The sequence below is a fragment of the Psammomys obesus genome, unplaced genomic scaffold (assembly GCF_907164565.1).
Source record: "Psammomys obesus unplaced genomic scaffold, mPsaObe1.curated_primary_1811, whole genome shotgun sequence".
Classification (NCBI taxonomy): Eukaryota; Metazoa; Chordata; class Mammalia; order Rodentia; family Muridae; genus Psammomys; species Psammomys obesus.
In genome coordinates this window covers 3,351,475-3,371,770 of record NW_026586173.1, presented here as the reverse complement: position 1 = coordinate 3,371,770, position 20,296 = coordinate 3,351,475, and the positions used below count along the sequence as shown (strand labels likewise).

The following is a 20,296-nucleotide window of genomic DNA, read 5'->3' as shown; positions in this document are numbered from 1 at the left end:
ACCTTGCATGACTTCTGTGGTTACTGCTCACAGGGAAGCCAGACCTTAATCAATCCATGAGCATACACGGGAAAACCAAACCCTGGGGTCATTCTACAACATGACCATCTCATGATATCCTTAACTGCCAAGGTTCGGAAAGGCGGGAAGACTGGACATTCCAAATGCCACCTGTCTTCTGAGTGGTACTTCTGCCTGATCCAACTGATGGTAATGGGGGTGGTGGTGGCTTGGTGGCATGGCCCTGTTAGCTTGGGTTACTATGGAAACTGAAGCAGAAGGATCATAGGGACTATCTCTTCTACAAAGTCTTGCCTCAAAATAAAAAGAAAAGCAGTGGTCTGGGAATGTAGCCCAGGGTAGAGGGCTCGCTAGCAGGTGTGAGACATGGTTGTTTAAGTTCAGTTAAGAAAAAAATCAGGGCAGGCAGAAAAGTGACTGGTGCCTGAGAGTGTTGTGGAAGTCATCTGTCTGGGTTAGTTTCCTGGTTCTCTGGCTTGTGATGGACTCTGTAGGAGATGGATGTTTGACAGACTTGGACTGGACAGACTGGACTTGGGTGTCCAGAGCTGATGGAGCGTTAGTCAGCAAGGTCCTCTCCAAAGGTTCAAGAAAAGATGTTTATTTGTGCCTTTGCAACTGTTCTGTAAGTTTGTGTTGACCTCAAGGCTTTATAATTTTTGCTTTTGTGTGCATGAGTGTGTATGGAGCAGAGTGAGTGTGGTATATGCAAACTTGTGTGTTCAAGAACAGGCTAGTGCACACAGACTCAAGGCCAGAGAAGATTATCAAGGTGTTATGTTCTATTGCTCTCCATCTGTTTTGCCTTTTGACCGCAAAACAAAAATCTATGTTAAGTGCCTGGACAGAGTGGCTACCAGTTACTGCAGATTTAATAACCGCCCTTGAAGAACCTGGCAGGCGACCCTACTGTGCACACTCTTCCTGAACAGCGTTTTGCAGCGGACTTCCAGGCTCTCCTCTGATGCCTCACAGGATGACTGGCGGGAGATGTTACTCAGCTCCCTAATTAGGTACTGATAATTTGCCTACTAGGTGAAACAGCCAAAATTTGAATCCAGGGTCCCCGGGATTATATCCACACTCTTTTAATCTCCCCAAATTACCTCTCTCTTCCTACTAAGAAAACACATGAGTTAACTCAGTTAAAATCCAGAAGGTTAAGCTAGCAATTGTAGGTAAGTGAGTGCTCTCACTGGAAATTTGTTTTCCCCTAGAGCTTTTAAGCCAAGTGTAAATTGACTATGTGCTTAGGAATTTTCCAGCCCAGACAGACTGAAACAATTAGACAGGGGGCCAACTAAGAGTGAGAGAGGGAGACAGACCCCAGGCATGAGCCCACATTCCTTTCAAAAGCTTCCCTTCATATTCTTTCTCGATTGGCTGAAGCCCTGGAGGTTTGCCTGGCTGAACCACTTCCTCTCAGAAGTGGCTGTCCTCTGAGGGAACCTGGGATTTGTAGTCTTCAAATCAGGTGACCTTTCATAATCCTTTAGAGGAACCACGCTAAAGGCATGCCGTATCCATTTCAGTAGCCCTCCAGTGATGAAATGCTCAATGCGTGTTTTCACAAATCACAAATTCCTCCTTGAATAAAAGTGAAGGCTCTGTGTGTTCACCATAACCCCACTCCCCCCCCCCCAGTCTGCACCTTGTCTCTCCCAGTCTCCATAGGCACTCTACCTCTCTGCTGAGTTCTAGACACAAGCCCCCACTGCTGATGACATAGAGGAACCTCTGCGAAGAGGCGGACCACAGCAAGACACAGCATGCTGGCCGTACAGCACAGGCCACGCTCACAGGCTGACTCCCCAAGCACAGTCTTTCCAAAGGATGCCTTTCCATCAGTTTTCAAAGCAACATGTTTGCATGGTGGTTATTAATAAAGGAACACTAGAGAAAGCAGTATGTGACAGCAAGAACTGAGAGTCTAAAACGTCTCATAGAAAGCAGGCTGGAGAGATGGTGGCTCAACCATTAAGGGCACTTCCTTCAGAGGACCTCGATTCAGTCCCCAACATGCACATGGTGATTCATAACAGCCATAACTCTTGTCACAGGGACCTAGCACCCTTCTTCTGACCTCCATGAGCACTGGGCACTCATGTGGTACACTTACATACATGCAGGTAAAACACTCACATACATAAAATGAAGTAAGATAAGGAAATCTAAAAAATTTAAGAACAAAACAAAACAAAAAAACCCCAAACCGTTTGTACCTTGGAATTTGAAGGGTACTGGTTTCAGAAAGTCACAGAGATACCCAAACCTTGGGATGCTCAAGTCCCTTGTATACAAATGGCATGGTGCTGGCATATCATTTATGCATATTTAAATCACTCTAGATTACATCTATTGCTTAATACAAGGTAAGGACAGTGAAAACTGTTACACTGTAATATTTAGGGAATGATGAAATATTATATATTTTATGTATTTATAAATATTATGTAGTAGTAAAATGATATTTAGAGATTAAGAGAAATGCCTGTACATGTTGAATACAGATGCAATTTTTAAAAGCTATTTTTGATCTGTAGTGGGTTTTTAAACTCTCCACGTGGCCCTGCTTGGGATGAATGGATTTACCTTTCTTCCTTGGCATCAGGTTCCTTCTCTCTCACTTGGTCTCGACTACAGGTATTCTGTTTGTGGAGCTACACTTCGTGTTTTACCCATGGATTAAACAATCATGCTGCACTCTTTCCCCAATGAGTGCAGGTATTATGGGTTAGATGCAGCAGCGATCACTTTAAATGTTCCTAAACTTTTAGTGGGTTTTGACTCCTACAAAATGTCTCCAAGTAACTGATATTGAAAATACAACATGAGAAAATGGAAGTCTCTGCCTTACGTTGAATATATGTGCCTCCCCTTTCCCTGTACAATTCATACGTTGAAACCTGCTCCCCGATGCGTGGATATTGGGAAGTGGGCCTTTTGGGAGGTGACTAAGTCATAAAGAGGAGCTCTCATGAATGGGACTAGTATCCCTTATTTAAAAAAAAAAAAAAATCCCAGAAAGCTGTGTGAGAGGACCGTGAGAAGGTGCTACCTGTGAAATCAGGAATGAACAGTGAGCCGTCACCACCCCACAAAACACCAAATCTACTGACACTTTAATATTAGACTCGTGGCCTCTCGAGCTGTGAATACCGTATTTCTATTGCGTATAAGCCACCCAGCCTACGGTAGTTTGTTATAGCGTCTCAAGTCGACTAAGACGTCCACCTACCCTGAAGGACTTTGGTCCGGCTCACAACTGAGGTGGGGTTGGCGTGAGATGATCAGTTCGCATTGGGATACTCACAGGCTTGCTGTGCCCTGTCTGCTTTGCTGTCTATCAGGCATTGCAGGTTTCAAGGGACAAGTGCGCAACGGTCAAGCGGGGGCAACACTTCAGATTAGCGGGCAGGGTGACAAAAGTGCCTGTTTGATGTGGGGGCCGCAGGTGAGCTGAACGTCTGCGAGCTGGCTGAGAAGGTTCATTCTGGGCATCGCCGGAACTAAATGTCAGAGTCCTCCCTCAGCGAATGCTTGTGGGGACGAAAGGGCTGATCCCACTGGAGTGAGCTCCCTTCTGGAGTGTGGAATGAACCGCTGTGAGACAAGCGGAGTACAGGATTGCAACCACTTTAGTGTCGCAGGCTTTGTGTAGGAAACAAACCTCTCGAGAGGGTTAACTATGGGCTGGAGGAATGGCTCGGGAATTAAAACTGATCACCCTCACAGAAGACAAAGGTATGCTTTTCCGCATCCATGGTGGGCGTCTCAGATGTCAATCAGCTCATAGCTGCCTGCAACTCCGGTTTTAGGGGTTTCTACGCCCTCTTCCAGCTTCTGTGGGTACCAGTATATATACATGTGACACACATGCACACATAAAGGTACATACACACCTACATGTAAAATAGATTTTTAAAGGGTGAACTAGTGGTGTGAGCACCCTGTTTTTATAGCAGTGAAACAGGAATATATGTGTCCTAGCTTTCTCTAATAGCACTTCATGTATTTGAATACTGATGTGAGAACGCTTTAGTTGACTCTAAGCACGCCTAGATTTTCTCATTTCTTTCTATGCTGAGCCATACTGCCAATCTTTGTTCTTTTCTCTGTTAGAAGGCACTAGTGAGTCCATATATGAAAACAGATATATGTGTTCATTTCACGAATGATGCAATATATAGAAAAAAGAAAGAACAGAATATCAGCTTTAATATATTTTTATATCACCTTCTAAACTCTTGTCTTTTTGTTCATAATAAATGATTATTTTTCCCCTGGATGCATGGGTTCCAGGACCACTTAAAGACACAAAAATCCATGGATGTCCAAATCCTTTATTTAAAATGGCACAGCATGTACACACATGTTCTCTCAATATCTTCTAAATCATGTCTAGATAGTGTATGATATCATGTGTAAGGCAAACACTTTGTAATTGGTTGTTATAATACATGATTACGTAACAATGACAATAAAAAGAGTCTTTATATTCAGGAAAGATGCAACTATTTATTTATGTATATGGGTATGTGTCTGGGCATGTGTATGTTATGTGTGTGCAGGTGTCTGAGGAGGCCAGAGGAAGGCATCAGATCCTTTGGGGGCTAAAACTGTACTCAGTTGTAAGTCACTCCTAAATGAGCCCTGGGAACCAATAATCATAACTCATCTCATTTTCTTCCGGTGGACCTACTTGAAGTTACTTTAGGAATTACTCTGTGTGAAGATCATAGGTTACAAACTTCTTTAAGGGGTTTCTAGAGTTACTAATTCTGTGAGAGTCCTTGCAACAAAGTCTTGTTCTAGTCTTATTCATCTTTGTGGCAAAACAGAGGAACAAGTTCCCTAACATGGAAGCCACTGGAAGCAAGCATCTCTATTGGGCCAAAAAACAGAGCTAGAGAGTCTACATAAAACAATAGTGTAGAGCTGAAAGGAAGCTAGACTCTCATTCTCTGCTGCAACATCAGGTCACCTTTTTGGGTAGAACAAGTCAAGTGGACCAGGCCAGGTCCTGGAGAGAGCTGCTACAGGTTCCTTGGATATGATTTACCCATGGCCTTGTGTCTCACTTACAAAGGCCACAGAGATCTAAACAGCTTAGAAAAGGTTGACTGCATCATCATTAACAACAGTTGGAAGCCCACTGACATGGTGTCTTCCACTGTACCGCAGCACTTGCATTTGGAAAATTATGGATGGTACAAGAAACAAGTAGGCAATTTTTTCCTCAGGTCCGAAGAGATACCTCTGTGGAGGTATAAAAATGTGGTGTGTGAGCCTGACGACCTGAGTTTGATTTCTGGAACCCATGTGAAAAGTCAAACTTGGAGGTGTACACCAATGATCTCAGTATCCTCATGGCTACAGGGGAGGTGGGGGCAGGAAAGCTAACGGGAAGCCAGTGGAGCAGCTGGCCTGAAGTCCACAGAGTGGGAGGTGAGAGAGCCTGCCTCAAAAAAATAAGGTGGAAGGAGAGAACTAACTCATACAAGTTGTCCTCTGACCTCTACATGTGTGCTATGCCATACTCACACAAACACACACACACACACACTCACACCAATAATAAAGATAACTTCCTTCCGGGAAAGTCTTTGATCTGGCAGTAAATAAGAAAACAACGTCATCAGTTCTGAGAGAAGAAGAAGGCACAATTTATTAAGGTCAAATTATTTTACAATGTGGTCTTCATTGGACAGTTGTCAGCCTAACACTTTATATAGTTTTGAAAGTCACGATTACCTGAAAAATTATATATATTTTCACATCTAAAAATATATTGCATATATAAAGCAGGAGAGCCCCTCGTGTGCACGAGGCAGAGTGTGTTTTTTCTTACCAGGTTATTGCAGCTCTGTTATTTACAAACACTTCTAAAGCACTGTAGATCTAGATGGATCTTTTCTCTTGTTTGGGCAAGCTTGTTAAATAACTTCAGCACTGCTTTTCTTCCTAAGAACTCAGGGACTTTTAACTCCCCGCTTTCTTTTCATCAATAGTCACATTATGCTTATTAAAAAAACCCAGCTATAAAAAAGTACAAATAGCCCAAATGTACAGATTGACAAAAGATGTACAAATTATATTTAAAAAAATAACAATGATCGATTTGATAGTAAAACTGCATTTGTGACCGAGGTCAACTCGTTTATTTACTCTTTAATTTTTAATTACTTATTTTTTTTAATACTGTGAGATATAGGAAAATAACTCTGCATAATTTATACAGTTAGTTGCCTTCTGATTGGTTGACCGCGGTCTGGTGGTCTGACAAACGCACAGCGCTTGCGAATCTGTCTGAGTTTAGAAATCCCTATGACTTTTCAAAGTTCTGGGACCCACTGTCATTAAAAAAAAAATAGTTATTTAACCCTCTGTTCTTCACGAGTGTCTGTGTTTGTATTAAACGTTCTTAGTTCATATCCTGACTATTCCTGGAGGGAATGGTCAGGCAAACTCATATTGCCCATTGCGAGGGGTTTTGTAATACTCATGGCTTCTTAAATACACACATACACACACATCTTTCTTAGAAATTCCAGTTGGGCAAAAACTTGACCGGCCTCATGGCCAGTGTTCCAGTTGCCATCTGCTGAATTCAGTCCTCCTAAGATCATAAACATTCTGCCTTGATTTTCAATGTCTTAAACCAGATCATTCCTGGTCAAGTCCATGATTCATTATTCTATGGAATCCTACAATGATGAGACCCGTGTGCTGATAAGAAACTACTTTGGTCATAAAATATATATATATATAAAATGTATACTTCTTTCTCAGAACCATGGTATAACCGATCCAGTAACCTAAATATCTAACTCGTTAGATGATAGGTGGGTGAGAATCCAAGCTGGTGTACTGGCCCATGGAATGATACTTTTCTTTCTTTCTTTTTTTTTTTTTTCAGGTAGAGGAAGCAAAAGTTTTTAAACATAAAAATAATCATTCTTAAAAGAACAAATGCAAAGGTTCTATCCAAAAGAAAGAACATCCAGTTTTCTTGTCTCTTCAAGGCTACTTATGTCCTTCAGAGTCCAGAATATCCAGGAAAAAAAAAAAAAAAAAAAGTAAGGGCTGGAGCTTCAGCCAGAAGGCCACTGATGTTAAGTTCTAGTAGTAGCTGCCTAAGTGTGAAGGCACATGGGTGTTAGGATGGCGGGGGACACTGGGGTTGGGGTAGATCCCAGCAGTGGGGGAGGTCCAGTATTGGGATGCTGCTCCGAAGAAGCTGGAAGAGGTGACAGGCATGGAGGAGGGGTGGGGAGGGACAAAGTTCACCTTCTGTTGATGGGCGTGGTAGGAAGGCATGTAGGAGATATCGGAAGGGTACTTGTACATGGATGACTCAGTCGGATGCGGCTGCAGGGCCTGGGCAATGCCGTGGAAGTCGAATTTGTAGGCATACCTTTTGCCATGAACTTTGGTCATAATGTTTTTATCATAGTAATATCGGAGGGCCCGGCTCAGCTTGTCGTAATTCATGTTGGGCTTGCTCTTCCGCTCTCCCCAGCGCCTGGCCACCTCATCAGGGTCCGTCATTTTGAACTCCCCGTTGGTCCCCTCCCAGGTGATACAGCTGGCATTGGCGCTGTCAGACAGGAGCTCGAGGAGGAACTGCCACAGTTGGATCTGCCCACTTCCTGCAGGCAGTGAGGAAACAGGAAGAAAGTGGTCTCAGTGCTGATTCTTAAACATGGCAATGCTTGCCCTTTCTATGAAACCCGTTTTTTGGCCAGGCATGGTGGTAGCGCACACCTTTAATTCCAGCACAGGTGGATCTCTGTTAGTTCGAGGCCAGCCTGGTCTGAGTCCAGTTCAGCCAGGGCTACACAGAGAAACCTTGTCTCGAAAAACTAACAAACACCCAACCAAACAAAAGAAACCCCCCCTTTTTTTTTCTCTTATGTCAGAATCATGGAGACAACTCATCTTTCCTCTTTAGAAACTAAAAATGGCACATACTAATTGTACATCTTTACAAGGCATAGGGTGATATTTTAACACGTGTACACAGTGAGTGGTGATCACAGTGAGCTAATTTGCATGCCTATCACTTCAAATGATCACTCATCATCAAAGATCTTCTCATTTAGCTAGTTTGAAAGGTACAATAAATACTGTTAACTCTACTGCTTGAACACATCAAGCAAAGTTAGACCTTAAGACAGATTGTTTCAAAAATTGGTTGATAAGGGGTGTTGGCTTTGTCCTAGCTGCTATGATTTCAGGGAAGCCAACTCTCCACATCTTCTTGGTAAGAGTTTTGACTCTCTCTTTCTACATAGACCTGAGTCACTATCTGATTTCTATTTAGTACTGAAATCCCTCAAGATATTCCCCATTGGCCTTAAAATATGTCAAGCAACCCAGAACCTCTTAGGGGTGGCTGTAGGGAGCAGCGGGGAGAAGGCACCTTGTGGAATTAGGATTCACTAAGCTGGGCTGTTCCCCAGCAGTGTTTTAGTGTATGGCTTTTAGTGTTAAGTTTTATACAGAAGAATGTGCGCAGAGGTAAAAAAATAACAGGAGGGGATGCTGGGTGGCTCTTTATCTTCTGGGTAAAGATGGTCCAGCTCTAGAGCAGGGAGGAGGCCCCGGCAGCTTGTGCTCCCTGCATGCTGCAGGTACAGCAGGCATGTGTGCCTGGCCTCTGTTGCCTTAAGCTCCCAATGGTTTGGATTTAGAAGAACACATCTGAGAGTTATTTTTAATAGCAAATCCTTAACACATTGTCACGTTCACTTCATGTGCAACTCTTTAGGGACACACTTCTATTTAGGAGGCTGGATAACTACAAGAGGCAAATCAAAGCCACAACGCTTGGGGGCAGTTATCCAGGAGCCCTGTATGAGGAGTAACTGAGAGTATCTTTCCTTACTGGAACTTCTATCTCGGTCATTTACCATGAACACAAACCTATGTACAGAGATGCAGTTTGTTCTCCAGAAATATCTTCTGGCAATGGATGCTGCTCCCCACTAACAGGCTGCAGCTCCTGTCTGCGTGCAATTGAACATCTGGCTAAGGAAGCACATACAGCCCTTAGACAGGTGTCTGGACTTGGGATGAAGACTCCTGTGACCTTACAGACATAACGAACATTCTGGAAAGAGAGGCTTGCAAGCCAAAGTTAACTTACCAGGGTTGGCAAGGCGGCTGCTGGTTGGGCCCAGGATCTGATAAGGATCTTAAAAAGAAAATAAAAGATGTTTGCTTCACTCCTCATCAAACAATTTGACAGCAGCAGCAAGATGAAGGAAACCTCAGTGGGTCCTACTTTTATCTCAGGGTCATAGGAAAACTTTGTTAAAGACCATAACCACAGTTATGTCTCAATCAACATGGAATAATAACAGCGCCATTTCTTCATATTTCGTTTCTAAACCTTTAGATTATGCTGCCACCACCCCAAACAAAATCACCCACACATTTGAAAAGGAGCTGGCTAATATTCAACCATGCAGTGAGTAAACTGAATAATTGCTCATTAAACAGGCTTAATTTAAGGGCGGTCCCACAGTGATCATTAGCCATTAATAGCCCTTTCGAATGCTGAAGACATTACACATGCCTGAGTTTTCTGGTGGGCCATAAAAACTGCCTGGAAGCCTGGGTTCTAGTCCCAGCTATATCATGAACCAAGTCCTGTTTTGAACAACCTCTGCATTTCAGTCTTCACAGCTACAAACACATAAGGAAGAGGTTAAACATCTGAGCCAGGTACCTGGCTGGGGTCTTTGCTCAGTGTTCTTGCCCATGGCCTGTGCTCCTCCAAGGGGAGGACCTGTGGAGAAATTAAGGAAAGGTGGTAAGCGGGTTTTCTTCGTTGGGCAGGAAAATGTTCTTGTCACATATCCCTCAGAAGAAGGGCACATGAGCTGCCATGTACCCACTGTCCCATTGACTCATGCATTCCCTTTATTTATGAATACTTTTCACATTGTTACGCCGGCATTGGTCTCCAGGCAAGTTCATTAGCAAGGAACTTATGTTTTAACCAAAGAGACAACACAGAACAATGCCTGCTGCTAGGGGCTTGTATGGTTCATTTGAAAAGTAGGACCTTGAGCTGGGGGATGGCTCAGTGGTTAAGAGTGTTTGCTGCAGAAACGTGAGGATATGAGTTCAGATCCTGAGCATCCATATACAAAATCTTGATGCAGCTGTGTGCTTCTGTAACCTCAGCTCTAGGAAGAGGGAAGTGCTGGCAGAGACAAGAAGAATGCTGAGGCTGGAGGCTTGCTGGACAGACAGTCTAGCTGAGAAATGGTGAGCACCAAGGTTTAGTGAGAGACTTAGTCTCAAGGGGACAAGACAGAGAGTGACAGCCAATGTCTTTCTTTGGTCTCCATATGTTTGCAGGGGTGCGTGGCCACATATGTGCCCTGCAAAATGCACACATGTGTTCTCTCTCTCTCACACACACAATTCCACTCTGAACACACATGGATAGAGAAGTAAATAAATAGGCTCTTTACAAAGGTCTCTCCTGAGAAAGTGACATTTGAGCAAAGATCACCTGTTCCCTGTCATACTGTGTTTTGTGAGAGCCCCTCACAGGTGTCTTACATATGCCCCTCTGGCTTCTCCAGTTTGAATGTGTGTTGCTTTTTGTGTGGTCTGTGGATTGGTGTGACTGGCGTCCTCACACTTCTCTCTTCCTGCTGACCCATCATACTGTACAGCACTTCAGTGACTCCTTGTAACTAAAGAGCTGAGGTCTAGATTTTTTTGGTTCTGTTGCTCTCCTTGTGGAGTTCCCGTCCTCTCCAGATCTGTTTCCCACTTCTTTCCTAAGATTCCCTGCACTCTGCCCAAAGGTTTCCCATAAGTCTCACTATCTACATTGATAGTCTGCAGGGCAGAGTTTTTTAGAGGTCCTCTGTGTCAGGCTCCTGACTTGTTCCCTCTTTTCTCCTTCTTCTGATGTCCAGCCTCTTTGCCTTTCTGGATAGGAATTGAGCGTTTTAGCAAGAGTCCTTCCTCTTGATTAGCTTCTTTAGGTGTACAGATTTTAGTAGGTTTATCCTATATTATATGTCTATATGAGTGAGTATATACCGTGTGCATCTTTCTGTTTCTGGGATAGCTCACTCAGGTGATCTTTCCTGAGACTTATATTCCAACCAAGGACTATACATGGAGATAACCTAAAACCCCTGCACAGATGTAGCCCATGGCAGTTCAGTATCTAAGTGGGTTCCATTGTAATAGGAACAGGGACTGTCTCTGACATGAACTGATTGGCCTGCTCTTTAATTACCTTCCCCTGAGGGGAAAGCAGCATTACCAGGCCACAGAAGAAGACAACACAGCCACTCCTGATGAGACCTAATTGACTAGGATCAGAAGAAAGGAAAAGAAGTCCTCTTCTATCAGTGGACTTGGGGAGGGGCATGCATGCAGAGGGTGGAGGAAGGGAGGGATTTGGATGGGAGGAGGGAAGGAACGACAAAGTGAATAAAGTGCAAAAAAAAAAAAGATCTGAGGTCTATTTTCACAGTATCAATCACTATCCTTTTCTTATCTCTCATCCACCACACATCATAAACTCCAGGAACCTGTGTTCCTCACCTTCAGACATGCCACCATGGTCTTCCCTGACATCCACCTCCCCAGGCTTACCAGTCTTCTCCTGCTCCCTAGACCAAAGTGTGGCCTGTCTCTGTAGTTCTAACTCAAATGATAGCATGTGTGCAGGCATTCCTCAGCACCACCCAGATGAAAAGAGTTATGTATGTACATGATTTCTCTCTCCTGCCTAAATAACTGGTCTTTGCCCATCTCATCATCTTTGTGAGTCCCATAGAGCCACATACTGCATGCAGAATGAACAAATACTGCAGACTCATAACTGAAATAGATTCCGGTTATCACTTATACAATCACAACCTCATTCTTAAAATAATTTGCTTTACTTCTCTCTCATTTCCCTAAAGTTTTACTTCTTGGATACAGTAAGATGGACACATTGGTTGAGGAGTAAATGGCTGTCTTTCATTATCCCTTAATGGAAGATACTGTGTGGATTTCAGCAAATCATCAGCTCATCATTGTTGTTCAAGTTAATGTCTGTGACACACCACATCTCCTCATAGGTTATCCTTCATGTCAGTTTCTCTAACTGGGGCTAGGGACACTGGCATGACTAAGCCTTGTCAAGCAGAGAATCCAGGTTCTAGAGATTAACTGTCCTGACTAAAATAACAAAACCCAGACCAGCTGCTTTTCTTTCATGAATCAACTTGCCCCAAGAAATCTTCAAAACTTTTAAGTTCTAAAACCAAGTGCATCACAACAAACCTCAAAAGTCTGAACAGCCCCTGCAAATTCACACTGATCTCTGATTAGGCAGCTTGGAGACAAAGGCTTGTTCCTAGTGTGTGTCTCATGACCCTATTCCCACATCCTAACTTCTGGCTCTCAGAAAACATTTTACTCCCAAAGAATGATTTGCTGTGTACTTACTTTTGTTGAGGCCAGAGTTCATGTTATTGCTCCATCCTCCTCTCCTGGCAGAGTCATAAGAAGGGTCTATTGAGAAACAACAAATGGGGACACATTAGCTTTGTCTGTTCTGCAGGAAGGTTAGATGAAGATGCTCTCTTGGTCATCAGAAAAAGTTAAATTTATTTCAGCAATAACTTGCTAAGCACCACAAACCTCCTGAAGTATACTCTTCCTTGAGGACTGGAAGACAGGGCGACAGAAAACGTATTCACTCTAATTCTTTATTTGTTTTATCTGGGAGCTGAAGCAGTAGGAAGAATTCTGAACTTGAAAGTTGGAGAATTGGCTCAAATTTTGTCCCTGTCATTATTTGTTGTGAGATGTGGGATGGATCACAAGCCTTCCCTGATCCTTCTCTTTGTAGAAGTGAAAATTTATATGAATTATCTACCTCATGGGGTTATGTTAATGATCAAGTGAGAATACCTGTGAGCTACCTTGTAAGATTTCTAAAAGTTAAACTCCCATAGCGCAAGGTAGGGGAAGACCTTTTCAAAGATGCAAAGATGTTGGGCAGCTCTGAGGAGCTGAGGGATGTCTGGGTGAAAGGCCTCTTGGGAAGAACATCTCAAGGTCCAGGTCCATGATGTTCCTGCAAGGCCAACTCCAGCCTATCACCTCATGGCCCCAGTGCTCTGGAATGACACTCAGAGGTGTACCCCACTGTTGGCTGTCCGAGGCCTTGCAGACATTTCTGTAGGTAGGAAAGAAGCCAGGTCTAATAACCACACACAAAGAGGAAAGGCCAGGGTTGCAACTAGAACTAGGGCTGACCAGGAAATAAACAGACAGAGATGTTTCAGCCAGGAGAGGCTGGTACTATATGGCCCCTGAACTTTGTGATACTCAACTCTTCTGTTTTACAGTCATGTTTAGAAACTGCTTAAGTAACTGCCTGGAAACAGTCCTCATTTCCATTCTCATTGTGTGAGTACCATTGAGACATGGTACAGGCCTACCAGAAGGGCTAAGGATGCAGAATTATGACTTTCAAAGTCTTTTCCCAAACAACAAAGGAACCATAAAAACCATCCGAACAAATGGAACACAAACCTCATCAAACAACTGTCTGACAGGGTGAAACACAAACCATCCCCTTTGGCCCATCCCGAGACTCTCAAACAAATTAGACTAAGGGCTGGGAAGATGGGTGGATGGATGGATGGATGGATGCATCCGATTGCCTGGCTTCGCTATTACTGGCTAAGAGGAACCAAAGGACAGGAAGTGTCCTTGTGGAAAAATCCACGTGCACATGCACATTCCTCATGGCTCTGGAAAAGTCAGTTCAGTTTTTAAAATTATAGTCTTTAGCAATTGGCACGAAAAGCAAAACAGAGCATGAAGGGGGTGGGGCCAGAGAGAGAGGCAGGGAATGGGATGAAGAGACACAACTCAACTCCTTTAAGTTGTATGTTTTTTATTTTTGACCCATTTTTTCCCCCTCTATTTACTGAAAACAGATTCTTCTTGTTTAAAAAATGGTAAGGCAACAAGCAGTGGTTATGATCTTGGAATGAATCTGATGGTTTTATGGGCACTTTCTGAGGGGGCCTTTGAAGCCCCAAGAAGTACATACAGCTTGAAGATAAGCCTCAGGCAAGGGGAGAGTCAGCTAAGATTTTCTTTGTCCAGGAACATGTTGCTAGCTTGATCTCCTGTCACTCATTTGGGATCAGCATTCTGTACTGTGTTGCACGCATGGAGTACTGGGGAGTCATTTAAATGGAACATTCATGTCCTTACATTTAGACATGACACAGTCCCTAAGACTGTCAGGCTTCGTGGTCATGGAACAAAGACATGGTTGAGATGTCAGTGGCTACTGGAGACTAAGGAGAGAAAGGTAAGTAGCATTGGGGGCCTGTGAGACTTGAGGGAGACCTAGATGGAGGGGTGAGAGTGAGCCATGCAGCCAGGAACAGAGGTGGGTGTTGTGGTGTTGTGTTGTGGTACTGTGGGAATGGCTGGCATAGAGGGATGTACAGAGAGAAAAGGACAAGAAAGAGAGGATTGACTGACCATTCAGGACCTTGTGGGAGCTAAGCTAGCATCTTTGTGGCCTTCATGATTCAAACAATAGGGCCTGGGATGGTTCCCAGTGTTTCCTGACTCTGAGGAAATAGAGCAAAGACTCATACATTCCAGGTGCTGTGTGGAAAGCACAGAGGACACAGAGGACCCAAGGTGGTGGAGGCCATTTTTATAGGGACAGAACAGAAAGTGGAGTGGAAAGTGATGTGTCTTAGGGTTACTATTGCTGCAGAGAAACACCATGACCAACGAGGAGGCCAGGGTTTATTCAGCTCATACTTCCACGTAATAGTCTCTCACTATATAAGTTGGGACAGGAACTAAAACAAGGCAGGAAACCTGGAGGCAGGAGCTGATGATGCAAAGGCCATGGAGGAATGCTGCTTACTGGCTTGGTTTGCGTGGCTTGCCCAGCCTGCTTTCTTATAGAACCCAGGACTACTAACCCAGGGATGGCACTACCTACAAAGGGCTGGACCCCGCAGCTCCTGACATCGATCAGTAATTAAGAAAATGCCTTACAGCTGGATCTTACGGAGGCATTTTTCTCTACTGAGGTTCCCTCCTTTCACATGACTCTAGCTGTGTCAAGCTGGGTATGAAACTAGCCAGAAGAGGAAGTAAAGAGGAGGGGGACCCACTAAATTCTAGGAACGGGTGTGTGCCATCTGACTTCAGAAGCACTGGCAAAATCTGCCTTGAAGTTTCCAACCTACCCTGTCTCAGAAAGCTGTCATCCTGGGTGAAAGCTATTCCATAAGGCCACTCAGCAGGTGTCTTCAGCCAACATGTGGCTCAGCCAGTGGAATCAGAGATGAAAAACACAGACTTCTCTCCTGTCAGCCTTCTTGTTCCCCCTGCATACATGGAAATCCTTCTCATGGCCCCTAAATCTGCAAAGCAGTGCCCATGCCCCTTTATCACCCAAGCTAATGAATGCGCTACAAAGATGCTGCGTGCAGGAGAGACATCTTCATGTAAGACTGAAATTAAAACCAGTGTTTTGAGAGCAAAGTGTGAAATCAGGAAAGGCCGTGGCCAAGAGCATCTTGCCTTGTATGCTCTTAGAACTGGAGAACTTTGGAGCTAAGAATGAAATGTTTAAGTGGACACAGCACAAGGACCAGCATGACTCACATTTTAGAAACAAAACAAAACAAAACAAAAAACCCAAAAAAACCAAAACATCAGTGTTCAGACCTGCACTATTGTCACACATCTGAAAAACACTTGGAGCAGAAACATGCTGGTCAATTTGTCAAATATGCGTCCTCCTCTACTTCTCTCTATCCTTCTTACTCTCCTTTTCCCTTTTCCTACCTATTACCTTATCATTCACTAATTCATGCTTATTGTCTGTATTCCACACATGAGCACCAGGTCCTCACAGGCAAGGAGCTTTTATGGTTCGGAGTGTGTGGCGATGCTGAGAACAGTGCCCTGCACATGGTAGGCATGCAAGAAATCCACATGGAATAAATGAATGAACTGGATCGACAGTGTCTTCTTGCTAAATACACACAATCCCTGTTGTTTTCCACTAGCAGAAAGGAATCCGAGACTCTTACTTTCTTGAACTAGGTCTCTAGCTAATTCAGGCCTGTGGTGACGAGGATTATAGACTATGTCAACACTGTCTGGGCAGCAGGCCACCTATTTTGAAATGGAAGCTGAAAGCGTGTCCCTTCAGAGAGGTCAGGAGCTGGATCAACAGGGGACAGCACATAGGATGGTGGTCCCGTAAGGTTGTATCATCTTGTGTGGTCATCAGCATCTTAGTTTGTGGAAGCACATTCTGACATTTACACATGTGGATAAATAGAGGTGAAATGGAATTTATCAGAGTTGTTCCCATCGTTAAATAGGGCAATGCCATTGCTAAAATGAGGGAATGGCCTCCACGTGAAAACCTAGCAGTGTGGTCAGCTCCAGTATCAGTCACACTGACAGACAGACCTACAACCAAAGCCTGCTGCACAGATTCCTGCAGACACTCCTGGCTCCAGAGCCTGATGCTGCCTGGCTATGGCCAACGCCAGCTAGTATATAATCCTCCCACAGGCTGTGGCACCTCCAAGCAGCCAAATGCACATGTACAGACGCCCCACGTGTGGCACAAGGAGTCTGCATCCTGACAGCTGGCTCAGGAAAAGAAAAATTTGAGGTGGCCAAAGACTCGGTGTCAAATATGTGACGGTTCAGGCCAGCACCCGAGGTGACGCTCTCAGATCTTCTGTGTGGTGGCAGATGAAGCTTTATCAGCAAAAAATTATGCCCTGATTCTGACAAACCCTCTTGCTACTTCAGAGAAGGCTGACACCCCCTGGCTTTAAGGAGTACTAAGATGACAAATCCTATTGTGATCCCTTTGCTGAGCAGCCACCATTGGGCTTTGCCTAAGGTTTCTGGTTTCAGGCAGTCCTGAGGTCAGTTTCCGCCAAAGCAAAGAGACCTGGGCCTCATGCCGGGGATTATGGGCTTTGCCAGCCATTGTGGATAATTCTGCTTCCCATCTATGGCGCCCTGAACAGTTTCTCCATTATGCAATGCTCAGTGTGGCTGAATGTGACACTAAATGGCCTCTTAGATTCCAAGACAGCCTCCCAGGGTAGAGTAATATGAGCTCTGAGCCCGTTGGAAGGGGAAGGCTTTTGCTGGCTATGACTACGGCATAGACACACCAGTGTTAAACCGGTCCTGGAAATATGGCATTCATTTCTGGAAAGACCTTGTTTTCTACTGATGCCTCCAGTCAGCTGTCTGAAATCCAGGTGCATCAGCCTTTACGCAGCTCTTTACTTTGTCATGACATCATCCCACAGCAATCAGCAGCATACAGAAGCCTCTCTTTCAGTCCCTTGCTACACTGGGCCCTGCTCTCTATGACTTGGTGGAAAAAGATGCACTCTCCTTGAAACTTCTCATTGAATTTCTGGTTTTTGTTGGGCAGACTGGCACCCTCTGTGCTGTTTATGCTTGGAAAACCTGGATCTGCTGGCCAGCCTTTTCTGGGTACTCACTGAACCCAACCAGTAAGGCGTCACCTTTGTCTGGGGACAGTCAGAGGTACTATGGCCTCTCAGCTAATTCTCTCTCTGAGGTCTTGTGCTTCTCTCTCTTTAGGGGTATGAACTTTTCTGACCACCAACCTGATTGGGATTCTCTGCTTTGGGATCTCCTTTGGGCTAAACTCCTCCTGAAAAAGCTAACTCTGCTTCCCAAACCCCAAGTTCACAACTCTGGACCAGCCTCTCCTCTGTAATCATCTCTGCTATACCCCTGTTCACTTCAGTCTTGACCTGCTCTTGTCTGAGCTACTTACTGGCCTGGGCACTACTTTAAATCCAGGGCAAAGATAACTTACCCAGAAATTGGGCAGTCTAAGCAGAGTTTAGGGTTTTGTCCTGGGTATGCCCTTTTCTTGCTAGGGCATAATGGTGATTTCTGTCGCTGTATATTGCCCTGGGATCAGCTGGGGGTTCTAATCCTAGCTCTGTCCCCATTCATCTGAGTCATGTTATTCTGCCTTTTTGAACTTCAACTTTGCTTCTCTACAAATGCCTAACAAACCTTCACTGAGGATCAACAGTGCTTTCCACAAATGGGAATTTGCAGTTGTACCTCATATAAACATAGTCTGTTCCATCTTGTCTTTACCTCTATAGTAAAAGAAGGTCACAAAACTCATTCAGGAAGGCCTTGAGAAGGAAAAGATGCAAAAGAGTCCCAAAGGACCAGCTCTAACCCAGTGCCCTTTGGACAGTTATTCCAAGATGTGAGTTATTTCCAAAGAAAGTAATGGATCCTCTAGAACCCTGGTTTGAGAAACATGATTTCAGAAGACAGAGATGGTCAGTGGCTAGAAGTGATGAGCTTTTGCTTCTACCATGACCATGGACTGCTCAGGTTCCTGTTTAACTGGTCCTGAGGCTCAGGGTGAATTTGCCACCTCATTTGATCCATGTTCTAAGGCTCACCCAGCTTTCCCTCCAGTGGCATTTCTGTTCCACAGAGCTAGAGAGGATCCTGGCATCCCTCAAGATTGAAGGAAGAGGAATTTTTAAAAGGGAATCCTTTGCTCTAGCTTGGAACTCACAGAAACATGGGAAAACATCCTGGCTCACATTTCCCATTTTCAACATTTTGTCCTAGAATTCAAACAGCCCCCTCAGCCTCAGGACCAGCCCCGATGCATGAGCACAATGCAGGCAGTGTTTAAGATACTCTGTGTACACAGGGGAAAAAAGATGCATGAGGAAAATGCTGGAACGTTATGGGTGTCTTTGAAATACAAAAAGTTTGACAAAGTAAGAGGCACAGGTTCTGGTCACAGCCTCGCCACCTTCCTGCAATACATACTGCAGAGGCTGGGTTCTTCTTTCACTCTGTCTGCCCTGTGGGCTCTCTGTCCAAACGGCACAGATGTCTGAATGGACTATTTATTTTGATAAGGCCTCAAAGTGGGGCTTCGGGGGCCAGTCGTACGTGGAAAAGGAATTCAGACTGACTAGATGGATTGGGTGTTTGCCAAAATTCCCCTCCACCCTGGGCTATGTAGACACAACTCAGTCTCATACTTCTTCAGTCAGATGAACCTCAGGTTTAAGAGGATTCCAGCTAGGAAAAAGAAAAACATAACAACTCACTTAGGCAGTGAGAGTTGTTTGTGTTTGCCCCTGGCCCTGCTGAAAGAGAGGCCACTCAGCCCACATGATTGCCAAGGGTTACAGGACCCTGCATCTGCCTCACAGTTCAACTTCTGCATGCCTTTCTTCCAAGTCCTTCAGGCCACAGCTCGCTGGTCACTTGTTTTGTGTTTGCTGTCCTTTTGTGCTCAGCCGTCCTGTCCTGCGTCACTCTCCAGCACAACACCTCCCTGGCTAGGTGTGATCATCCCTGAAGCCCAGGGACTGGATCTTAGTCACTTTTGTCCCCACCCCAAACTGGTTCTTGCCCCACTCCTGTACTAGCTTGTTGGACTTAAGAGGACACATTCCATCACATACTCCTTCATTCAACAAAGTTTTATTGAATGCCTGCTCTGGTGCCAGGCACATTTATGTGCCTAGAATACAATGTTGGCTGGGCAAACACCCTCCCCCTGTGGAACTTAATTCAGAAAAAATAGTAAATACTACGCAGTAAATTAGAAGAAGGTGCCAAATCCAATGGAGGAAAGCAAGCCAAGCGAGGGAGCAGGCAGGGCTGGGTAGGAGGGCCTTGCTGAAAACAGAATTTGAGCAAACATTTGGACTAATTAAACTTGAGCTCTCGGTAGCTCCATAATTTCCCTCGGATTGTCCTATGTTGATAGTGACATCTTTCAGAACAGTCAGTTCCTTTTTGTTAATTCATGTCTAGTGGGAGCGATTTGATGTTGGAGGATAGTAACACTTAAAAGCTCTACAGTCCCTTTTCACTGTTTGGATGAGAGGCAGAAAAAGGTGAGCAGGTCCAGCAGTTTAAACGGCCAGCTGATTTCTGCTTATTTAGAATTGGGCTGAATTCCCCATCTGTGACTTAAGATGGCTATTCTAATGAAGAAATCCCAACATTTCCTGGGACTGGCCTTTTGACAGAAAGCTAAAGAGCTAATGCGGTTTCCAGAGAAGGACATGTCTTTGGAGTCTTCATAGGAGGAGTAGGCAGGTGAGGTCAGACTAAAGCAGACCACACTGCTTTGTTCTGGTGTGGCAGGTGAGTAGGCAACATCAAACAT

At 44.5% G+C, this 20,296-nt stretch overlaps 1 protein-coding gene across 1 annotated transcript in view; it reads right to left on the bottom strand.

The window, feature by feature from the left end:
* Positions 1-5,681: 5,681 nt before the first annotated feature.
* Positions 5,682-20,296, bottom strand: part of Fli1 (Fli-1 proto-oncogene, ETS transcription factor) — a 115,982-nt gene continuing 101,367 nt past the window's right edge. Inside the window, exons 6-9 of the mRNA XM_055601445.1 lie at positions 12,502-12,567; positions 9,758-9,817; positions 9,173-9,220; positions 5,682-7,673 (exon numbers count right to left, since the gene is read on the bottom strand). Of these exons, the coding sequence (XP_055457420.1) occupies positions 7,144-7,673; positions 9,173-9,220; positions 9,758-9,817; positions 12,502-12,567 (704 nt within the window). The 3' untranslated portion in view covers positions 5,682-7,143. The remainder of the gene's footprint in view (positions 7,674-9,172; positions 9,221-9,757; positions 9,818-12,501; positions 12,568-20,296) is intronic.